Source organism: Amaranthus tricolor, chromosome 9 (assembly GCF_026212465.1).
Source record: "Amaranthus tricolor cultivar Red isolate AtriRed21 chromosome 9, ASM2621246v1, whole genome shotgun sequence".
Lineage (NCBI taxonomy): Eukaryota > Viridiplantae > Streptophyta > Magnoliopsida > Caryophyllales > Amaranthaceae > Amaranthus > Amaranthus tricolor.
Window position 1 is genome coordinate 25638507 of NC_080055.1, and position 21418 is coordinate 25659924.

The 21418-nt window shown below is 32.4% G+C and overlaps 2 protein-coding genes across 4 annotated transcripts; one reads left to right on the forward strand and one right to left on the reverse strand.

The window, feature by feature from the left end:
* Positions 1-619: 619 nt before the first annotated feature.
* On the forward strand, positions 620-12512 carry LOC130823784 (kinetochore protein NUF2 homolog). The gene is made up of 11 exons (XM_057688554.1): positions 620-982; positions 1080-1298; positions 5152-5242; positions 5316-5495; positions 6131-6220; positions 7032-7139; positions 8675-8728; positions 10896-11010; positions 11094-11251; positions 11346-11441; positions 12228-12512. The coding sequence occupies exons 1-11, from the start codon at positions 789-791 to the stop codon at positions 12297-12299; spliced, it is 1377 nt and encodes a 458-aa protein (XP_057544537.1). The 5' UTR covers positions 620-788; the 3' UTR covers positions 12300-12512.
* Positions 12513-12948: 436 nt separating this feature from the next.
* On the reverse strand, positions 12949-19699 carry LOC130823785 (protein arginine N-methyltransferase 1.1-like). Of its 3 annotated transcripts, none has more exons than XM_057688556.1 (9): positions 19402-19699; positions 17477-17487; positions 17004-17159; positions 15643-15706; positions 15404-15546; positions 14611-14698; positions 14330-14445; positions 14057-14207; positions 12949-13539 (listed from the first exon to the last, which is right to left on the reverse strand). In XM_057688556.1, exons 1-9 carry the CDS (start codon positions 19583-19585, stop codon positions 13334-13336), a joined length of 1119 nt encoding a protein of 372 aa, XP_057544539.1. In that variant the 5' UTR covers positions 19586-19699; the 3' UTR covers positions 12949-13333. The 3 variants fall into 3 exon arrangements, with proteins under 3 accessions (XP_057544539.1, XP_057544541.1, XP_057544540.1); XM_057688558.1 differs by having other exon boundaries at positions 17301-17487; positions 19402-19537; XM_057688557.1 differs by lacking the exon at positions 17477-17487 and having other exon boundaries at positions 19402-19667.
* Positions 19700-21418: the final 1719 nt, after the last annotated feature.

Below are 21418 nucleotides of genomic sequence, written 5' to 3' on the forward strand. Positions count from 1 at the left end.
GATTGATGCATGTAGATTGTTTCGTTAAAATTTCTATGAAGGGTGATATTTTTTACTTCTAACTGATGAATAGACCATGCTCAAGTGAGTATGATTAGGGATGACAATGGGTCAGATACAGATCCATGCTCAAGTAGACTCGAATCCATATCCATTTTTCAAATGAGGATCCGAAGCTGTGGGCCCAAGTTTTTAAGACCCAACTATGTATCCACAAATCCAGCATTCGAGTCCAGGTCCAAAACGGATCAAAATATTATTTTTGGGTATTTGATTGAATTTTGCTTCATATTGTGATATCGATAGAGTTGTAGACTTTAATTAATGATAATAATATATAAAATTATTAATTAAAATATAAAATACATCCAATAATATTATAGAAACTATAAATATATCCTTAAACTTTTCTTCATGAATTAAAGTTTTTTCATAACATAATTTAACATTCAAAATAACGTTAATTTAATTAACAAAGTAAATTAGTAGATCATTAATATTTTTAAAATAATATCTATATTATATATATATAAAATATTTTTATATTTTTAAAAATAAAACGAGTCTCTTGTTCAACTATATATACTTTTGAATTCAACCCAAATTCAACGTGTTCAGAATTCATTGTCATCCCTAAGTATAAGTAGCAAGTAACTATAAGTATGTTAGACGTTTATAAAGTTATCTACCTTTGAAAATTGTGTTTAAATTTTGTATAAGCGCCAATATCCTTCGCCCAAAAAATATAAATTCAAAACCTCTGCTTAAGAGCAGGACCAAGAGCAACAATGGCGGCCTACACAAATCCAACATCAACTTCTCAGTCTGTATACACGCTCCCTGTTCTTACTCACCAAGAAATCGCCTCTATTTTAGCCGAATTCCAGATTGTCAATCTTTCCGGAAACGAGTTGATAAACCCTACCCCTAATTTCGTTTTCAATCTATACAGTTCACTTTTGTCTCATCTCGATTCACTCCAGTACTAACCTTAGTCCTAATTTTATATTGTTGGTTAATTTTTTTGTTTAATTACTGTTTATAGTACTTACCATTTTCGTAATTTTCCATTTGTGCAGGGATGATTCCAATCAGGTTGATTTTGCTGCGCTTGAGCGGTTCGAGAACCCTGATTTGCATGGAGATGCCATTAGAGGTGTCAATTTGTGTAGTAAAATTAATGAAGTTTTGATTGCTATTGAGTGTCCAATCAATTTCACTTTGACTGATTTGATTCGTCCTGATTCTAATCGGACTCTCAAGTTTCTATCCGCCATCATTAACTTCTTCCTTCACAAGTAAGTTTCATTGCTGTAGCTAAGTAAAATTCAGTTACTGCAAAGAACAAAAATTAAGGACCACCATAATTTAGGAGTATCACCTCTGAGCTACAAATCGATATAATTATTCATATTTTATATTCATTTTGTTAGATAAGGGCTAGGTGATAGATGAAAATTATCGTTCGTGGGCTATTTAGAGTTGTATGAAATTGGATTCTGGACAAATTAGATTGGTTTTTTTAGCTTAAAGGTGGTACTTTACAAAGAAAATCACCAATAAGGTGGTTTGACATTTTTCTCTATTTATATGGTGATTATTTTGAGTTTCATATTTCATGAGAAAGTATATAGTATATTGACTAACTAATCATCACCAGTAAGTTAACTAACAAGTAATGAGCTCAGATGACACTTGCTGGATAGGATGCAGTTGCTCTAGACTGTCACAATTAGCACTTCACCTATCTTGTGCTGTGAGTTGAGTTTGCAATATGGTAAAGAGCAAACTCTTCAAGCGACACGAGCTTAAATTAATTTATGAATTCAAAAGAGGACTTGAAGATCATATTTTGTTTCTTGAAAAATAAAGGATATAGCCCAAAAGTTAACCTTCTGTGCTTTAAAGGTTAACAAAATACTGCAACACATGTTATAGGATTGCATAATGAGATCTCAAATGTACTCATTAAGATGTTGAATAAGAAGCTAAGATATGGCCTAATCATAGTACAAAAATATTGCACGCATCACCATAAAGCAACCATAATGTAAAGATTTTTAACCTTACAGCAAAAGCCAAGAGCTTGAGATAACTGCTAAACCTTAATGCAGAAACTTCCGCCACTGTTACCACGACATGACCGAAAATGTAATTTTTTTACTATGGGCCCTGTAAAGAGCAAGAAAATCCAATATGTTGACCAAAATTTTAGGTCACCCACTTCAGCAAACTACGTGAGATTGAAAGGTAGAGGAGTAGCAGTAGCCAACAACGTTGCAGTTTTTCAGACTTGCACCTGAAGCTTGAATTAATACTTGGGCCCTGTTTAGTTCACATGAGTTTTAATGATTCAATTGATTTTTTTGTTGTAACTATTGAAACTAATTTTTACGGATTAAACCCGATTTTTAATGTTGTAACTGATTTTTAGTTATAAACTATAATTGAGTTTTATTGATTAAAACTAATTTCTACTGATTATAACTGATTTTTAATTATTATAACTGATTTTTGTCGATTAAAACTTATTTTTACCGATTAAAACTTGTTTTTATACTGATAACTTAGTTTTTAAGGTGAAATAAACAGACCTTAGTGTATTTTTTTGAGTAAGCATACCTTATAGATAACTCTTTGAAGCAAATAAACTTGCCTTAGTCCTTTTTCTAAAGGTATTGTGGAGTAAAGCTTAAAGGATGTTATGCTACCCACTACGCGGACATACAAATTCGGTAATGGTTTATGAAACAGATTTTACTGATGTTGATGATTTATTTGGTTAATGTGTTCGGTCGTGTTAAAGTCAAAAATCTCATATACGTTTGTGACAGGGTAATATGACCTTATTATTGCATTATATTGATTCCTATGTCATTTTCAGAGAAAATTGTCACCCACATAGATGAGAGCTTTCATAAAGTCACCTTCTTGTTCCTTCGATGAATATTCCCTTTGTCTCTTGTCCCTTTGATTTACACTTATATTTTTGGTGAAGTCTCACATTTTCCTTCTTCTCATCTATATATTTTTTCATAAACTTATTTTTTTTGTTCAATTCTCCCACTACACCTTCATAAAGTAACTTTGTTTTATTATAGCAACATTAAAGGGACCTAAGGGAGTAATGACTAATCTTTTTTTGATTGCTTAATTACATATGCTTGTAACTTATGTACAAGCTTAACAAACCACTTTCTAAATGCTTATTTAAGGACATATAAAATTTTCTCATGCAAGAAAATCTTTAGAAAACTAGGAAGTAGGAACCCAACTCAGTAACTAAGAAGACCTTTATAAACCAGGGAGTAGAAAACTAGGAAGTAGGTACCCAACTCAGTAACTAAGAAGATCTTATAAACCAGGAAGTTTTAAAGACCTGTTAATACTATTATGCAGATTATTGTAGTGGTAACTAAGTAGGTGTTTCTTTCATTCCTAGTCAAAATCTCTATAGGATTATTTCCATTAGAGTTCCACCATAAGAATGCTCAAAATCTATATTTGGAAATTGAGGTCTAAATTCTGTTCTCATGCTTTGTTGTAGTCTTTTATATTATCTAGCAAAAACACATTCTGCTAAATTCAGCATAGTGAAGTCAATTTATATTTTCCAATAAAGCCCAAGACATTGGTAGAATTGAGGTCATTTGAACCTATTGTAGTATAAGTGTCATTAAGCTTCATCTAGAAGTGCATCAACTCTGATCTTTTTGTATTTTGAGAAACTTTGATTGGGATTTTAGGTACACCCATTTTCATTTAAATGAGGGGAAGAATGAAAAAATGTGAACTCATTCTTTAACATCTTTGTTCTAGTTTAATATCCAAAACACTCAATTTCTTGCCAGCTTTCTTTCATTCAAAACCATGCATGAGATTTTAACCTTGCACGACTCATAAGTGATAAAAAGAAAGAGCTCATCTTTAGTCTGTTTTGATTGCCTTCCTTGCATATGTATGTACAAGATCGATCCGTTCGATTTCTTAAATAGATCATTAATCCTTAAGTTTTCGAGGAATTTTTTATCAATGGTTTCAGAAGACTAATTTTCCAATATTTTTTTGGTTTTGTAGGAGCGAGTTAAATAGATTGAAAAATAAAACCATCTAATTTGATTCTTTCTCAAGCTTTGTAATTTGCTTTACACAAATCTATACTATATCTTCTCTTTGATACATTTAAGTAGTGAATTTCACTTAAAGATATATATAAAAGTAATTAATTAAGAGACTGGAACCAAGCAGAGCTAAAGAAGAGAGAATGAAAAGAATGAACGATTGTTTAGAACCGATAAAATAATGTTAGAGTTTTGGTTTCAAATTTAAATAAGATCTATTGCCATCCCTAGTCACTAGGATGTAAGTATCGGGCCAAGTGTAGTTAGTTTTAACTGAATCTTGCTGATAACAAATTTAGTGGCTAAAGAAAGATCTTAGGAACAAATTTTTTGATATGTCTTGGTTTTCTCTATTAAAAATTTCAACCAAGTCCTTCCAGTACTAAACATGGAACGATTGAGCAAAACTTAACAAGAAATCACCATGCCGGAATATACATATGAGAAGTAGAAATTTGCCAAGACATTTGAACTCAATTTGTGCGAGAATTTGAAAATTTACTGCAGAGAAATTTAAATATCAGTTTGTGGAAAAATTGGCAAAATTCATTGCGGATTGGAAGTTCAGAAAGTGGATAATCTGCAAAGAATCAAACAAAAGAAACAAAAATTAACAAGAGAAGATTATGAATTTGTGCTTTGATACTATAATAAGTATAGTAATTTAGTAAAGAAACATGAAGGTTTGTATACTATGATTGTTCTACTCAATCTTGAGCTCCAATTCATGAAAATGTGAAACGAGATAAAAGAATATACTGCAAATCTAATTTATATGTACTAACTAATTATTACAAGAGAATTGCGATTAGCTTGCAAGTAATGTGTTGAGGTGGCACATGCTTGTCGTTACTATCATGACTAGCATTCTTCCCTTGTTGGCTTGAACTTATTGTCTCCTTGTGGGCTTCGTTGTCCAATAATTTGCGCTCTCTCGAAAAATCAATTATGTTTTGTTACCGATACATTGATAGACCAATCATTGACGATGCTAGTTACAATGTGTGTATATGCATTGCCAATTGTCCAGGGATTCGAAATTGGGTATGCTTAGGCCTTATGCAGAGGAACTTGGTGTACTAGAGGATGAGCGAAAGCAGCGGGAGACTACAATTTTGCAGGTTAGTTGCTTGATGAAACTGTGTAAGATAAAGAAGAATAGATGGCTTTGACAGTTCACGATGTCTGATGCAGTTGAAAGAAGAAATTGCAGTATTTAAAGAAGCAAGAGAAAGGGAGAAGCCACAGGCTCTAGAAGTTGAAGCCAAGGTAAAAGAGTTGCAGGAAAAGCTTGATAATCTCAACAGCCTTCAGTTGAACTTGAAGAAGGAGCGTCAAGCAATGAAGGAGAAGGCTCAAGAGATGGAAAACAGTGTAAGAAGTGTTACTTTGTTACTTTCCTACATCTTGTTTTATGTCATTGTCATGCCATGTTTTCTCGAGTTCCAAGTGAGGCATTATAGAAACTTATAATCCTTTGAGACTTCGTCTTTCAATATAATTTTGATGTCCTTTTGATGTTATTATTTGTTCCAGTTGATGGTTATTACGCATGCATTTATGCCTTTACTTTATGGCCCTCATGGGGTATATGAAGCAGGCATAAGTGTCATGGTGATTCTACTGTTACATGATAATATAGAACATCTCTGACACAAATTTTTGAGTCATAATCAGAAATGGCATGTTATTATAAACTTGCGCTGCAAACAACTGTAATTGATTTTGGACGGTGTTAAAATAAAAGTTTTTCCAGCAATGAGCAGTTATGTTTTCTAATATAGTTTTGATACTTGCAATGCAACTGCAATAACTGGAGTGATAGATGATAAAATAATTGAAAAGTAAGGAAGTCTATTTTAAATCAAAAGTTAGAGTGAGTTTTAATGTTGTTATGTCAACTATTCCCTTAATTTGTAGGCATTAGTAGTCTCATAAAGCTAGTGAACAACTTGCTTTGTTTTTTTCTTTGAATAAAATGCTTATAAATTTAGATTTTTTGTCCTCAGGTTCGCAAATTAGATTTTGAACTCATTCAAGCTTCTCAAGAAAATGCTATTTTGAGTTCGAAAATTGTATCATCACCAGAAAAACTTCAGGTATAACTTTCTGTATGTGGTAAAACATCTTTCCAAGTGTATCGTTGTTACATATTTTTTATCCTGTATTTGATAGCAGTAGTCTCTATTTGTTATGGTTAAAAGATATACTTAGGTACTTTCGGGTTTCAAATGTAAACCATTCGCGAAATATGAAATTTATTGCTTTCCAAGATAGATTAGAAATTCAGTTGGGCTATGTCCTTGTAGCCTTGTAGGCAGCTACTTGCTCCATAAAGTATTTTCTCTATATACAAACAACGAAAAATTCCATAATTTTAAAATAGATGCATGAAAGTGTTAAACCTGAATGAGGGTGATGATGGAAACAATAATGCTCACAGCCAATGCACAAAGCTTGCTGTTTTAATATAAATAAGACCATGACCAGCACTATAAAATCTAACCTTCCTGGTTTGTTGACAGTACAGCTTTTGGAGATGAAAAGGACTGAAAGGGTAGTCTTGATGTAGTTTATTGAATGAAATTAATTATTTATTTCTTTGATATGGTGCTTATGAGCTCTCTTTATCTATATGATAAGGTTATAAAAGCCCACTTGAAAAATTTTCATGGCTTTGGTAAAAACCTAATGATAATACTTCTATTATGTTTTCTTTCCACAATTTTCTTGCACGTTCATCTATGATGTGATTTTGAAGGTAAGGTGGGACACAGAGACAGACAAGATGTGCTTAGATACACTATCTTGTAGATTATGTCTTGTCTATAGCTCACTTGTACGTTTTATTTTCCTTTATTTGTGTTTCTGAAACTCTTAAGCTAATCTTTCTGCTCCTTGCTAATGTAGAGGGCTTTAGAAGAGAAGAAAGTAGTTCAAATTGAGGCAAAAGATTCAGAAAGGTTGGCTTTTCAAACTTTTCAAGAAAAGACTGCAAATTTGGAGGTTTATACCAAGGTATCGTTTATCAGGTCTAGTTTTGTGTTACAATACTTCATACTTGATAGTTTCTCGCACACTGAGTGGTGGACTTTGGTGGGGTAATTTACATGTCAAAGTTCATATGAACAGTAGATGTTTTGCTTGTGATATACTCTATATTTTCAGTCAAATACATACTTTTTCTTTCATATAGATTTAGGTGTTGTCCATTGAATATTATCTTATGCAGAACATAGGTGAATTAAAGCTTGCCTTTTTGAGATCAAGTACCTAGCTATCATTGAATATTTGTTGTTTTTTGATTATAGTGAACTATAGTTAACAACACTTCTTATTTATCGTTTATGTGAACTTCCAATTGATGTTTTGCAATCAAGAACCTATTGTAAACAGCTTTTTTGTTAGTATAAGGGTAAAAAGTTTGAGTACATTTTACCCCCTCCCAGGACTCAAATAAGAGCTACATCGTGTCACTGCAATGATGCAATATTTGTATTCATGTATGCGAAGTTGTAGCTGACATTCTCGTTCAATGATCGATAGAAACAACCTCTTTATTATTACTAGAGTAAGGTTGTGTGAATCCGACTGAAATATAAGCGGTGACATCTGCAAAAACCGTGTTTCATGACCCACGAGGCCACAACAGCGATCAAAACTGTATTTTTGCACTATCTTGGAGTATAGATACCGTGAAATGTTGCATATTTCACAAATTTTCTCCCATTATTTCCCTTTTTCATCACCCCAATTCCATTAAGTGACTCACACTTAGTTGAGGTTTGGGGTTGGATGTATGCAACCTTACCCTTGTAAAATCAAAGAGGCTGTTTCCATTGACCTTAATAGACAACTTTTGATAGCATCAATCTTAGCTTACTAGTATCTCTAACTGTAGATCGCTTCAAGATCATACAATGTGAAAAACTAATCGAGCAATGTTTCTCAGCCAAATAGCTAATAATAATTCACCACTCATAGATTGTTTGCACTCTTAAAAAGGTGTCTTTTTCTGCATGTATCTGAATCAACTGTTTACATTGTACGATGACTTAAATTATGTTGCAAGAATCACAAATTTGATGGAAAGATGATGCTTTTCTATGTTTGAGAGTGTGCTCTCTCCTGAAATTTTGTCTTTGTGATGACTTACTATTAACATTTGGCTGGTAAGAAAGTGGAAAATGACATGGTGCCATGACCTTTTTCGAGTGTCAGCTTTTAATTTCTTCTGAAATTATAAGCTTGAAATGTTTTACGTTGCATGTTATAGTTTTTACTTTCTTGGAACCGATCAGAAAATCATATTATAATTGAAATTATAATGAAGCTTCTGTAGTTTTCATAATGATGGTAAAGAGGTAAGGGTGTCATGGCTTTTTTTGTTGTCTAATGTTGAAGAATAAATGTTTAAATAGATGATCAATTCTGGCAAAAAAGTCTGCGTCCTTCATGCACTGTTTATTGTGAAGTTGGGCTGCTATGAACATATTATGTTGAGCATGTCTATTGCAGTAATTCTTATGTTTATTCCTTGCTGCTGATCTCAGGCTTTGAAGAAAATGACCAAGCAGTTGGCTGACATGCATGCAATACAAGAACAGGTTTGCTTTCTTGTAATTGATTTATATATCAAATTGTTTCATAAAGTAAAAGATTGAAAAGGATGATAATGATCTTTAAATTGTCTATTGGTCATCTTCCATTATAATCTATACCCACATATCTGTTCCAGCCAGTGTGAACTCCTGTCAAGCATTGCATTCTACCTTATTTATTTTAGAAGCCCTCTCATCTGTCACCACATCGATCTCATTCTCTATGGACACCACAGTTCTACCTAGCATTTCTGCTGATAATTCCTTTGCTTCAATAGCTGCACATTATATCATTATATGAGATCTTAGCCTCAGTCTCAAGCTTTTGTTTTTTAGTTAGGCATATTAAGGACCAAAGGGCAATCACACTTAAGTCTTATCACCTAACACCACCTATATAGCTTGGGCCAATATTTCACCGGAAAATTTCATCGAGCTCTCATACCTATCTTTTCTTTTGGTAAGTCTTTTCTCTCCGCCTTCATTGGTGGCAGTGCTGTTTTGTGCGATGGCAGGTTGAGGTAGTTTTGTTATGTCAATGTATCTTTCTGCTGTTTTGGGCGGTTCATACTTTTCGATTTTAGTGCCAGCTTGTGCCGGTGGTAGCTGATTTGATGAGTTGGTCAGTGCTGATATTTTTGGTGTATGGATTGCATGGTCGAGACTTGAGAATTTAAGTGGCTGATGTATTTTTTCAAATTTCTTATGTTTGTAGTTCATAGGTGTCTATTTACAAATTGAAACACATCATTGAAAATGTTTCAAAATTTCAAAGGATATGAACCAAAGTACAACGATATTCCCATATTTGTTACCTTGATGAAGTTGCCACAAAGTGTTTGGATTTGGAAACTGCTGGGAACCAGAGTATTACAGCAGAAGAAGAGAAAGGAAGAATGATTTAGAGAATGTGGATTGCTATTTGCACACAGTGATTGACTATTACAAGACCCTTCTTTCGAGAGGAAGGTGCTCTCCTAGTAACACTATGTGTTTGATAATAAAATTCCCTGCCTTCCCTTCTACCCCATTCTCTTATTATATAACAGATCCATAACAAACTTCCTCAAGTATGCTCTTAACAAAGTATCTGGGCTAACAAACTCTTAACAAACTTTCTTCTAAATTTACTATATTACCCTCTACCCATAACTGTAATGATCTTCCAGGTTAGCAACAGTTGGCAGCTTCAACCATCTTCTAGTGACTTCTTCTTGGGCCTTCTAGCATAAGTGAAACGGATATCTGTTTTGGGCTGGTTCCTTGCAGAAACCAAAAGGTGTTGATGAATTGACTCAACAAATGTTTGGATTTAGCACTAGAGAGAAAAGGGCATCTTCCTCAGCTATGTCTTGGCTGTGGTTATTGTTTAGTTATTCTCACAAATATTGGTTTTATGAGAGATGAGGTTTCAGAGAATGCGAGGGGTAGGGCAAGGGCTTGGGCTTGTTCGATAGAGTGGGAAGGGATCAGAAAATGGGAATGGGACACATAGATTTGTACTTCGCATATAATTTAAATTTAAATAGTAGGCTTCATGATTTTCTTGAACAGAAAGGACCAATCATATGGAATAGAAGGATTAAAGAGGTTCACATTTATAAGAGCTTTGCAAACCACTAAAATTCTTCATTTGTAGTACTTCATAATATACCATATTCATGTCTTTCAAAGACACCAAGGGAGACCATAAATGACTTGGATTGCAGGGCTGTAGAAGATTGCGTAAGATATAGGACTGGAGAACCATGTTGTAAACATTTTCAAGAGTTGAAAATTGTTAGTTTAACTGGCGTGTGGTAAAGAAATCAATTAAATCTGAGTTGGGTTCCAGGGACCCAGGAGGGCTTTGTGCACATGGAGTTGTTGTAGGCTATATATATGCTACAGTGTGTCAACTTTGGAGACTTTTGGCATGAAAGCCAAGGTATTCTATAAGAACAACCCTAAACAACATTCTTAGAATGAAGAAGGAAATAAAATCAGGAAAAAGCTTGTTTTAGAAAAATCTTAAAATTATTGTCATCTGTTTGATCTGTCTATAGGTTTATTTGTTGAAGAGAATTGTTGTAGTCTATATGCCAAAGTATTCTATTAGAACAACCCTAATGGAACATCTATGTTGTTTGCAGATTATGTTTTATTTGTTAACAAAAATTTGATATTCTTACAGGTGAATTCGTCCAAATCTGTTGAAAAAGATGTAAAGCTATTAAAATCTAAGATGGCAGATGAACAAATGCTGGAGAAATCACTTGAAGCCAAACTAGTTGAATACCAGGCCAAAGGTCTCTCTCTTGTGAGATTTCTACCTTCTGCTTCTTTTCATTTGAGATGTTACTTTGACTTTATTTTATTGTGTTTTTCACAGCTGAACAGTCGGATGAGCATAAAAATCTGTTAGAGAAGAAGGCAAAGCAGAAGCGCGAGGAGGACACGAAGGAGTTGGACAAAGTAAATTTAGAAGCAGAATCGTGGAGGCGTGATCTGGAAACAAGGGGACAGAAGATTGAAGCTATGGTCGCTGAGGTAATCTTCATTTTTGCTGTTAAAATGGTCTACTATTGATGTAAATCGTCATGCTTTCGTGAAGTTTAAGCTCTAATCGGTTATTGGCTTTTAGGTTGAAGCCATAAAAGCAAAGATCAAGTCCACAAACGATCTTGCAGCGGCAACGCAAGAGAGTTTGCTTAAAAAAGGCGAAGAGATAGTAAATGAGGTACATCTATAGTATCCTCTTGCCTGATAAAATATTTACCTTCATTCTATTTGGTTTCTTGTTCAAATTTGGTTTTTGTTCTTCTAGAAAATTTCTTTTCATTCAAAAAATGTTTTTTTATTTGGGATAATGGCATGTTATGTCAAAGAATCAACTCAACCAAAAACTCAAGTTGATGGTGGAGATCTCAAGATACGTTATATAGTCTATCACATCCTTTCACACAAGAGCCCTTTGGGTTAAAGTATGGATGCAACACATGCCCTTCTCATACATGTCTCCAATTATTCCACTTAAAAGTATGAGGTGTGGATGAGATTTGAACTCATGGGCCATGACCTCTCGTCACATTGGCTTCTAATACTCTATTAAGGATCCAATTCAACTAAAAGCTTAAGTTGATAGTTGAGGCCATAGAATATGTTATATGCTCTATCATGTATTTATTTTCTTTGTCAAAAACCTGTTAGTGTCTTGGTTTTTGTTCACATACTCACATCACACCACTCTTAGGTACTCCCTTCGTCCCTTTCTTGTAACATCATCACTCTTAGAAAATTCCTTTATCCTTTGAATTTGTTACAACACATAAATCGAAGTGGACGTTTTTTGTATGTATTGTAGTAAATTCTAAGAGATAATATTGAAAGATGTCGGTTTCTGGTTCTTTGGTCATTTATGAATATTTCTAGCGACAATTTGGGGAAAAAAATCTATAATTGTGATGTTTTATGTAGAATGATTTTGATTAACTGAGTTACTTATTTAAATTTTTTTTTCTTGCAGTTAAATTTGTATACAAGTTCTAATGCTCAAGTGATGTTGAACATGAAGGAGTGCTGTGAACTAATGAGCTAAGCAATTGCGTTTGTGAAACCTTCTTTGTTTTTGTTACCCAATGCTGATTGAATTCCAATAATATGATAAATACTTGTATGATAAATTAATGTATCTTTTGTTTATATAGTATGATTAGAGATGTCAAATGTTGATTTGACTTGGAAAATTGTGTTGAAGTAAGAATGTTATTACCTCACTTTAATTGAGAAATTAGGGTAATTAGAAAATTATGCATATTTTGGATTAATTAATTTTATTTTGTTTTGTTTTTATAAATGGTAAAATGTTTAATAACAAAACCAAGTGTTGTGCTTGAAACTTAGAGAGCAATGATTCCTTACTTATCAATCGTTAAAATAATAATTTAAAATTGCTTTTTATGTTTCACTTTGTTGGTTATACTTTGGTAAAACAAAAACTCAGTTTAGTATTCACATTGGTTATCGCTAAAAACCCCCTAAAGTCTAGTTTTCAATTTCACTTTCTTGCATCGTCATGCCTTATATATAAAAAGTTATTATTTTAATTCAATAACAATAATACCATTAAGATAGGGAGAATATTCTTTTAATTATTTATTTTTATCAAACTTTGTAGATAATCACAATCACAATAACAATCACAATCACAATAATAATAATTATATAAAAATAAACAAGTAATATAGGGAGGAGTATCATTGGCAAAAAAAACTTGACTTTTTATCTCAAAAAAAGACTTGACTTTTGTCAAATCAAATCCAGCCATGTACTTCACAGATAGAATAATAATAATAAAAATAAAAATACAGCTAGTACATCAAATCACCAAAAATGTATTAATGTTAATATTACAACAAACAATTAAACCTCGAAAAAATAGAAAAAGAAAAAAATAGAAAAAGCATGGGAAGTTGCCAACTTCAGCTCCTCATATTGCCTGATGAGAACTTCATGAGGAAGTTTTATTTGCTGAAGAGGTAGCAAACACTCCGAATTTCCTCTCGACATTCTCAGAGAAACTTGCACAAGACAGGTTTCAGGACATCCGAAAATCACAAATAACAACTTCCGCTATCGCATCCTGTAAACCTGAGTTTTTGAAACAGCACAATGTTTGCCACGAAACGAATATTGAAGCAGTATATCGATATCACGAGGATTCTTCTTGTTCTGGGACACTGTCATATTTCCGGTAATAGCTTCTCCTTCACATATCGTAATCCTATCTTCAAGGTACAAGACAGTTTGCTTCCAGTGAGTATTCCGTGATCTTGGTCCTAAATACACAAGTTTACAAGACTTTAACCTTCGCAACATTAACATCACAGATCAAATTTGTAAAAAAGATCGATGGGCAACAGCGTATTCCATTCTTCGGAGAAGGGGTTGCGGACTTTTGCAACAATTCCATTTTCTTAGTCAATTATGACTTACTACGTACTCCTACGGCCCATTTGGTAATTGGTACTAAATGGTGGGAATGGTAATGAAAAGTTAGTGTGGTTTTGGTAGGAATATCTCTTGACAAGTTTAATGGTCATGGTTATACTCCTTCAACGATCTCATTTTGGTCACAACATTCATTCCAATGCATTACTATTTGAACAAGTGCTATTAGATGGTAATGAAAAATTGTGAACAAAAAAACTTTTTTATGTGACATGATAAATATAATGAAAAATTACATTACAAATCATTCTTATTCCCACCATTTAGTACTGATTACCAAACGGACCGCTAATAATAGTTAAATAAGTCAACAATATTGATCTTACAGGAGCAAGGGGCGCATACCTGTCGAGAAGCCCATTAATTTATGGCACCTTGTAAATGACACGTCAAAATAAGCTACGAGAGCATGAATGTAGTCATTACGCTCTGCCACAAGAGTAAAAGGAGCAGTGAAAGAAGCATCACCAGGTGTCATCTTAGATATGTCCATCGTCTGCAGCAAGCAAAGAAAAGTACTTGAGTCGAGACTAGAGCAGATAGGAATTTTAAGAATGTCGTTAGAACAAGAAATCAGGTCAAAATTGAATCCAAAACAAAAATGGAAAAGGGACTAACTTTGAGCAGATGGCAATTGGTAACGATTTGATTTTGGTCTACTGTGTCGACTAGTGGCTCAAGCATGGCTTGTTTTCTTATACAGCTCATATCAAAGCCGTAAACATTGTTCCAAACTGATAGAGGCAAGATTATAGCAAGTTAGACCACCAGATAGAAAAAAGTTTCAAGCAAAAACTACTTCAGCTGAAACACGGAACAAAATACGATGATGGAAATTCCATGCATCCAACAAGAACATGCTCGAGTAGTAAGCCAATGAGAAAAGGGAAGACACTCACACTCAATTTTGTCCTCTTTATACTCGGCATCCTCGATGGCTGTCAAATAAAGAGAGGCTTTATCTGGAAAGACAATACCATCTTCAACCTACAAACATGAAACATGAACTGATTGATTGATTCAACACCTCGAGCACAGACACACATAATTGAACAGCATAGTAGGATATATATCAGCTGTAATGCTATATAAAATTAATACGGTGAGACAATACATTGAAGGTTAAACTTCTCAATTGAAGGTGATTGACATCAGAGTATAAAGGTTTCAGTTGGTAATATATACTTAGACTATATGTAAGAACGCGTCTTGTTTACATATTCAATACGCACAAAATTGAGAAGTAGTTAGGGATGAAAAATATTAGTGAGCTTTCTATAACTGATAAATAGCAGACACACAAAATTTTCTAACTTCGAGACGTAATCTGCTTGACATTTTAATTTAGTTTGTATTACCATCTGAGATGATCCAACTACAATTTGAAGTGCATCATTTCTCACATAAAGCTCTTCCTTTTTGAGAGAAATGTACTTAAGAAAAACATAGTACATCCAAAAATAAATTAATTAATATGGTGGAAGCCACAAACTGAAAATATTCTAACAATACAAGTCCAACTAAACGCAAACAATAAATCTGATAAAAGGACACCTAAAATACTTTCGTCAATACTTTATGCAGGCACTGAGACACATTTAAAAAGCAAAATGAAGGCAATCAAACACAATCATCAGGGAAAATAACATAGAAATCAATAGGGAGTCATACAGCAAATCTTAAACCACTTACCAGCCATTTATCACGGGCAAAGAGAACTGTATTCAACATATTCTCATACAAAAGAAAGTAGCCCATCCACTCTGACACGATGATATCCACTTTAAGAACAGGAAGATCAATTTCTTCAATTTTTCCCTTGAGAATAGTGATAACTGTCACAAGAAGAAAGGTAAGCATGCTTATGGAGATTATAATCAGCCGTTTCAACTAACAACTAACAAACATAAATAAGCTAGCAGTTAAATTACCATCTGAATATCCATTTGCTTCAACAATCTGCTTTGCCATGTCAGCCATTTGGGAGCACTCTACCTAAAACAAAAAATAAGAAATTATCATTTCCCTGGAGCAAACTTGCATATAGTCAACAAATGGGGTACAAGGATAAAACCATATTAGTTGAGACTGGATAGAAAAACCACATGCATGGGAGGTTGATAAATCCAATTTTAGTTCATTTTGTGAAGATAGAAGAGACCAGGAAGAGAGATACACTTTTCCAATATCCATAAAACAAATGTTATGGTCAGTGAAAGGAGAAAAATAAAAACAAAAATCAATTTGACTTCTCTCTTAAATATACCATATCATTCCCAAAGTGAAAAATGATTGAAAGAAATAACCTTTTCCTGCCCTGTTTTTACCTTCCCTTCATGTTTTCTTCACACCAAGAATTTTATCTAAACGTGCTATTGAGTTTCATATCCTACATGGATATGATCAGTTTTTTTAAAACTTTTACTAATTTTATATGATCAAACTCATGGTACACAAGTGAAGGGGTTACACTATACATGTACTTCCTCTGGGACTTGACTATACTTTATCTCACATAAAGAATAGGATGATAGACAATATTTCTTGATGAATAGTGGTTAAAATACAAGTGCAAGTGACCACTATTAAAACCGGAGGTAGTACATGGCAAGTTGACACACAACTAATTAACATTGGACATAACTAAATGGTCATGTGATTGGATGTAGGGAGTACAATTCCCATGAATTTGCATGGCACAGTATTTCCACTAACCTAAGGAGGTGATAGGTAAGCTATTGTCTTTATTTAGTGGGAAATAGAACAACCAACAAAACTATAAATCCTATATTTTTTGCCAAACAAAACTACACAATTTTACCAAGAATTAAAATTTTCCATGTATTTGAATGTTAACCAAACAAGCCTTAGATGTCCCAAAAAGACATTAATTTGCCAATAAAAATGGGCCGCCGTAGTTTACACTAACATAATATGTCAACATCAAAGCATTCAGAAAAACCAATCAATCACAAAAGTTAGTATAAGCTTATCGCAGAGAATTGATGACTCATTACAGGTCATACACATCTTCTACATCATGAATATCATGATTCATGATCAATTGATTGTCACGATTCAGAAAGTGTCCTTATTGTTGATTTGTAGCACTAGTAGTTTCTGCCATAGTTCTTATTAAAGTTGAAATGCTTTAAGTTTTTTATTTTAAAATAATTTTAACCTAACAAAAAGACAAAAATTATTTATATGTAACACCATAACAAAATTAGGATGTTTGCACTTGAGACTAACTATTTAATTATTAAAAAAGGACAAAAAGGATCTAACATACCGCATAGACATGTTTAGCCCCTGCTTTGGCACAAAAAAGAGATAAAATACCAGTCCCAGCTCCTACATCAAGGACCACCTTTCCCTTGACGAGAAAATCATTTTTATAAATAACATTTTGATATGTCTTTGTTCTTACCACATCCTTCAACATTTCCTGCATTGTAGTAATTATTAAGTAAAACAGATTCAAAAATCAAAACAGTATAAGAAAATCAAAAGGCTATTCAAACAACCAAAAAAAATTGACTGGCATCTAGAAAAATTCAGAATTTCAATGCGGCTGTTAGAGAAATACATTTTTCATCCTAGCTTTACGCTGTAGTGTGCTCATCCCGGATGGAAAAAATAGAATAATAGGGAAAGATGTGATGTAATTTTAACAGAAATAAACTGCAAATAAAGATATAGAAGAATTTTTCTTTTTCAAAAGTTACAAACACTGTTTGTCGCATTGAAATGAGTAATACTTACTTCATGAATACCTGCAACAGCAAAAACAAATGAAAACAATAAGATAAGTAAACAAGTGTACAAGATGCTAAAACACACTATAAAATATTGAAAAGGTCAACATGTATAGTTTTATCATATTCCTCACCCAAAGGCCAAAACATAAGCAATCAAAACAAAAGGAGAAACTCCACAGTCCACAATGAAAACATAATTTCCAAATCGCATGGCATGAACAATTGCATGACCATATAAATATGAATTGTGAAACCAAAATAGACCCAACAGCCACCATCTAGAATAAGTGAAAGTGTGAAATTAACAATATAAAGGACATGCCACAAGTTAACTAAAAGATGTTCAAAAAGAATTAAACATCCTCACACGCCTCATTTTACACAAAAGTATTTTTGGAAGTTCAATTATAAACGATTACTATTCCCTGAAAAGTGAAAACTTCCTCTTGAAACATTGTAGTGGCTTAAAAACAAAAAGTAAAATACCCAAGAATTCCTTCTCTTTTAATTAAAATCTAGTGGGTTGTGCATCAAACTAGTATTGAAATGTCACCAAGTATAACAAGTTCGCCTATTATACAGGATTGAATAATTCCAAATTCCAACTCCAATCTCCGAACTCAGTTACATCAAAATTCCACTTAATTTTATCTAATTTTTTATTATTCAAATTATACAAGACTCTCCTTAGATTTTACCCTTTATCCCAAGACTCATGTCAACCTCAAACTTTATCACAATGTGCGTTGGCATGTAATTATTGGACCAAGAAAAAAAAATGATGACATTGTCCCACCTCAAGAGTCTTGTAAGGAGTCTTCATTTTTCAAAGCTCACTTGAAGACTCAATTTAGTTTTACTTCACCATTGCTAACTTTGGACAAAGAATCACCTACAAACTCTCTCAAAGATTAGCATTATTATTACTCGATAAACCTTAACCAACAATTTTAAGCACCAAACCGATAACATATACTCCCTCCGTTCCTTAAAAAAGTTCCCTTTGCCGTTTTAGGTGTTCTATTTGTTGTTCTCACAGAGAATTTTTCTATTTATATCACAAATTTTGGACAAAAATAGCCTTGTTCATTCTCATTTTAATATTTTAATAATAATAATGGTCCCCAAAAATAATCCACAAACTTCATTTTAACATTTTTATATTTCTTATGGTCCCACCAGATTCCAACTAACTTTATTAAAATATTTTTTAAAAGTTATGGTCCCATATTTTTTCCACTAAATTTCTTTCAATATTTTTTAAAGTTAATGACCCACTTTTCCTCCATCAATTTTATTATTCAATAAAATAATATATCCACTATCTAAAAAATTTCAATTTATGACCGTGAACATTGCTTGTGGAACTTCATTAAGGAACGGAGGGAGTAGCTCGTAATTAATTATAACTCACCAATATATAAGCTACAGAAGACTGCTTCATAGACATAAACCCCATATTGAAAGGCAAAAATAACCATAACCAAATAACCTTCCCTACCAAAACAATTAACAGTCAAGCATTTGAGTCAATATTATGACAATTATATCCCTTTTTTATCAATTCAATTCAACATAGCAAGAACTACACATATTACACTTCACTCAAGCAACAAAGCAGATAGTACATCAATGCCGAAACATTAAACCCAACAATATTTGGGCTAAATGAACCAAAATAATTCACTTGCCGATAAAGATTATACTTTACTCGGCCTAATATAACATTAATCCAAAATCAATTCCAGTAAATATGTTATTCAAATCAATTCATTTCCATAAATTTCCATAAACTCCAACAAAACCCTACAGAGGACAAAATAAAACACCTAAAGCATCCATTTTCTCAAAAAACTAAAAAAAGAACATAAACTTGAGTGTTAAAATTTGAACAAAAGGTGTTAATGTTCTACAAAGAAGGATTTATACCGAAATGGGAGTAAGAATCAAAGTAATAATCAGCACTAGTCTTATCATCAGCATCAGCATGAAGATTGGAGCTAGTAGCAGTAGCTTCTTCAATGGTTTCATCATCAACATTCATGCTTACTGTGTTATCAAGATTACCGTTGTCGGTTGAAGCAGAGTATTGTTTGTTCTTGTTACGACCCATTATTTGTGTTTTGAATAGGGTTTTAGGGCCTCTCTAATGGAGAAAATTAGGGTTTATGTTCTAAAAGAGAGAGCTTTAGGGTTTTTGTGTGGTATGTGGTCTTTTAAATACCATCAACTCCTAAGTTGGTCAATATACAACTTGAGTGTTCTTTTTAATAAAATCGGTCTTGTTTAAGTGAAAGTAAGTATTATTTTTTTTTTATTGATTTTAATTTTAAGTTTGATTTTTATCTTGAATTTTTTCTATTAGTGTATATATATATATTAAAAGAGAAAAAGGTTTTTGAATTTTTTTTCTAGTTAATTTAAAATATATACACTCAATTGTTTATTAGTATTAGTATCAAATAAAATAACAGGGTGATTCAAATGTACAAAAAATTTAATGTAATTTAGTTATAAACACAATTTAGTAAGGTTTATGATTATGTTTGATCTACTTAACTTTTTTGGTCATCAATTGATTATATTTTTATTTAGGAAAAATTATTCAGAATAATTCAATATTTTATGGACTTTCTTATAATAATCTCAACTTTTGATTATACATGAATAATCGCAATCATAAGGGGTAATTGCTAATAATGCACTAAGGTAACCTCTTACTTATATAAGTCATTTAGGATAAAAATATAAAAAAGTAAATATTAAATTAAATTATAAAAAATTCAAATATTTTAAAAATCAAAAAGTGAAATCAAGTAAGTTTATATTTTGATTTTAACTTTTAGTTTTAATAATTTTGATTAATTATTCAATTTTTTTTTATTGAAATTAACCTGTAAAAATCGATCACTATTTGAGTAGCAATATTCTTGAGTTAGTGATCCTAAAATTAGAATTATTTATAACTAATCAAAAGTTGGTATTATTGTAAGAAAATCAATAAAATATTAAATTGATTTAGGTAACTTTTCCTATTATTTATTATCTAAAAAGGTGAGATCGATTTAATATGAAAAATTATAAACAAAAATACTTATTTAAGAATGACAACTTTGTTATTATGAAAACAACATGACATATTTATTTTAAAAAATATTTAACTATCTTCTCATTACTATCATATAATACTAATAATCAAATGTTCCATTGATTCTCAATTGACTTTAAACAAAATTATATTACTCATGGTCTTGTTTATATATAATGTTTCACATATATGTGATATCAATGCTCCAAGACAAGAAAAAAAAATTGAAATTGATAAGCCAAATAAAAAAAAAAAAAGCATGAAATAAGTTAACAATCAACTTATATTTAAAAATAAGCGTCTAATTTTCAAACCCGAGGTTTAGTGCTACGAACAGGTGTTTAATTTTTTAAATACGCAAAGAAGTTGTTCGCAGTTACTAACTACGAACATGGCTGTTGACTTTTTTGACCCTGTTCGCAGTTACTAACTGCGAACACCATCGAGCATATTAACCACTGCAGGTCTCTTCTTCACATAGTTAGTAACTGCAAGCAGGGTCAAAAAAGTCAACAGCCCTGTTCGCAATTAGTAACTGCGAACAACTTTTTTGCTTTTTTTAAAAAAATGAAGCACCTGTTCACAATTAGTAACTGCGAACAGCACCCAACCATAGGGTTTAGAAATTACACGCTTATTTTTGGATATAAGTTGATTGTTGACTTATTTCGTGATTTTTTTTATATAATTTGGCTTATCCATTTCAAAAATTTTTTAAAAAAGTTTGAGTTTAGAGTCTTTAGACCCAAACTCAAAAGAAATAGGATGGTTCTTGGGAGAGCACAAAACACGTACTATTCTTCTACTGCTGAAATTGAAATTAAAAATGAAAAATAAGAGTTAAGTATAAATATAGTG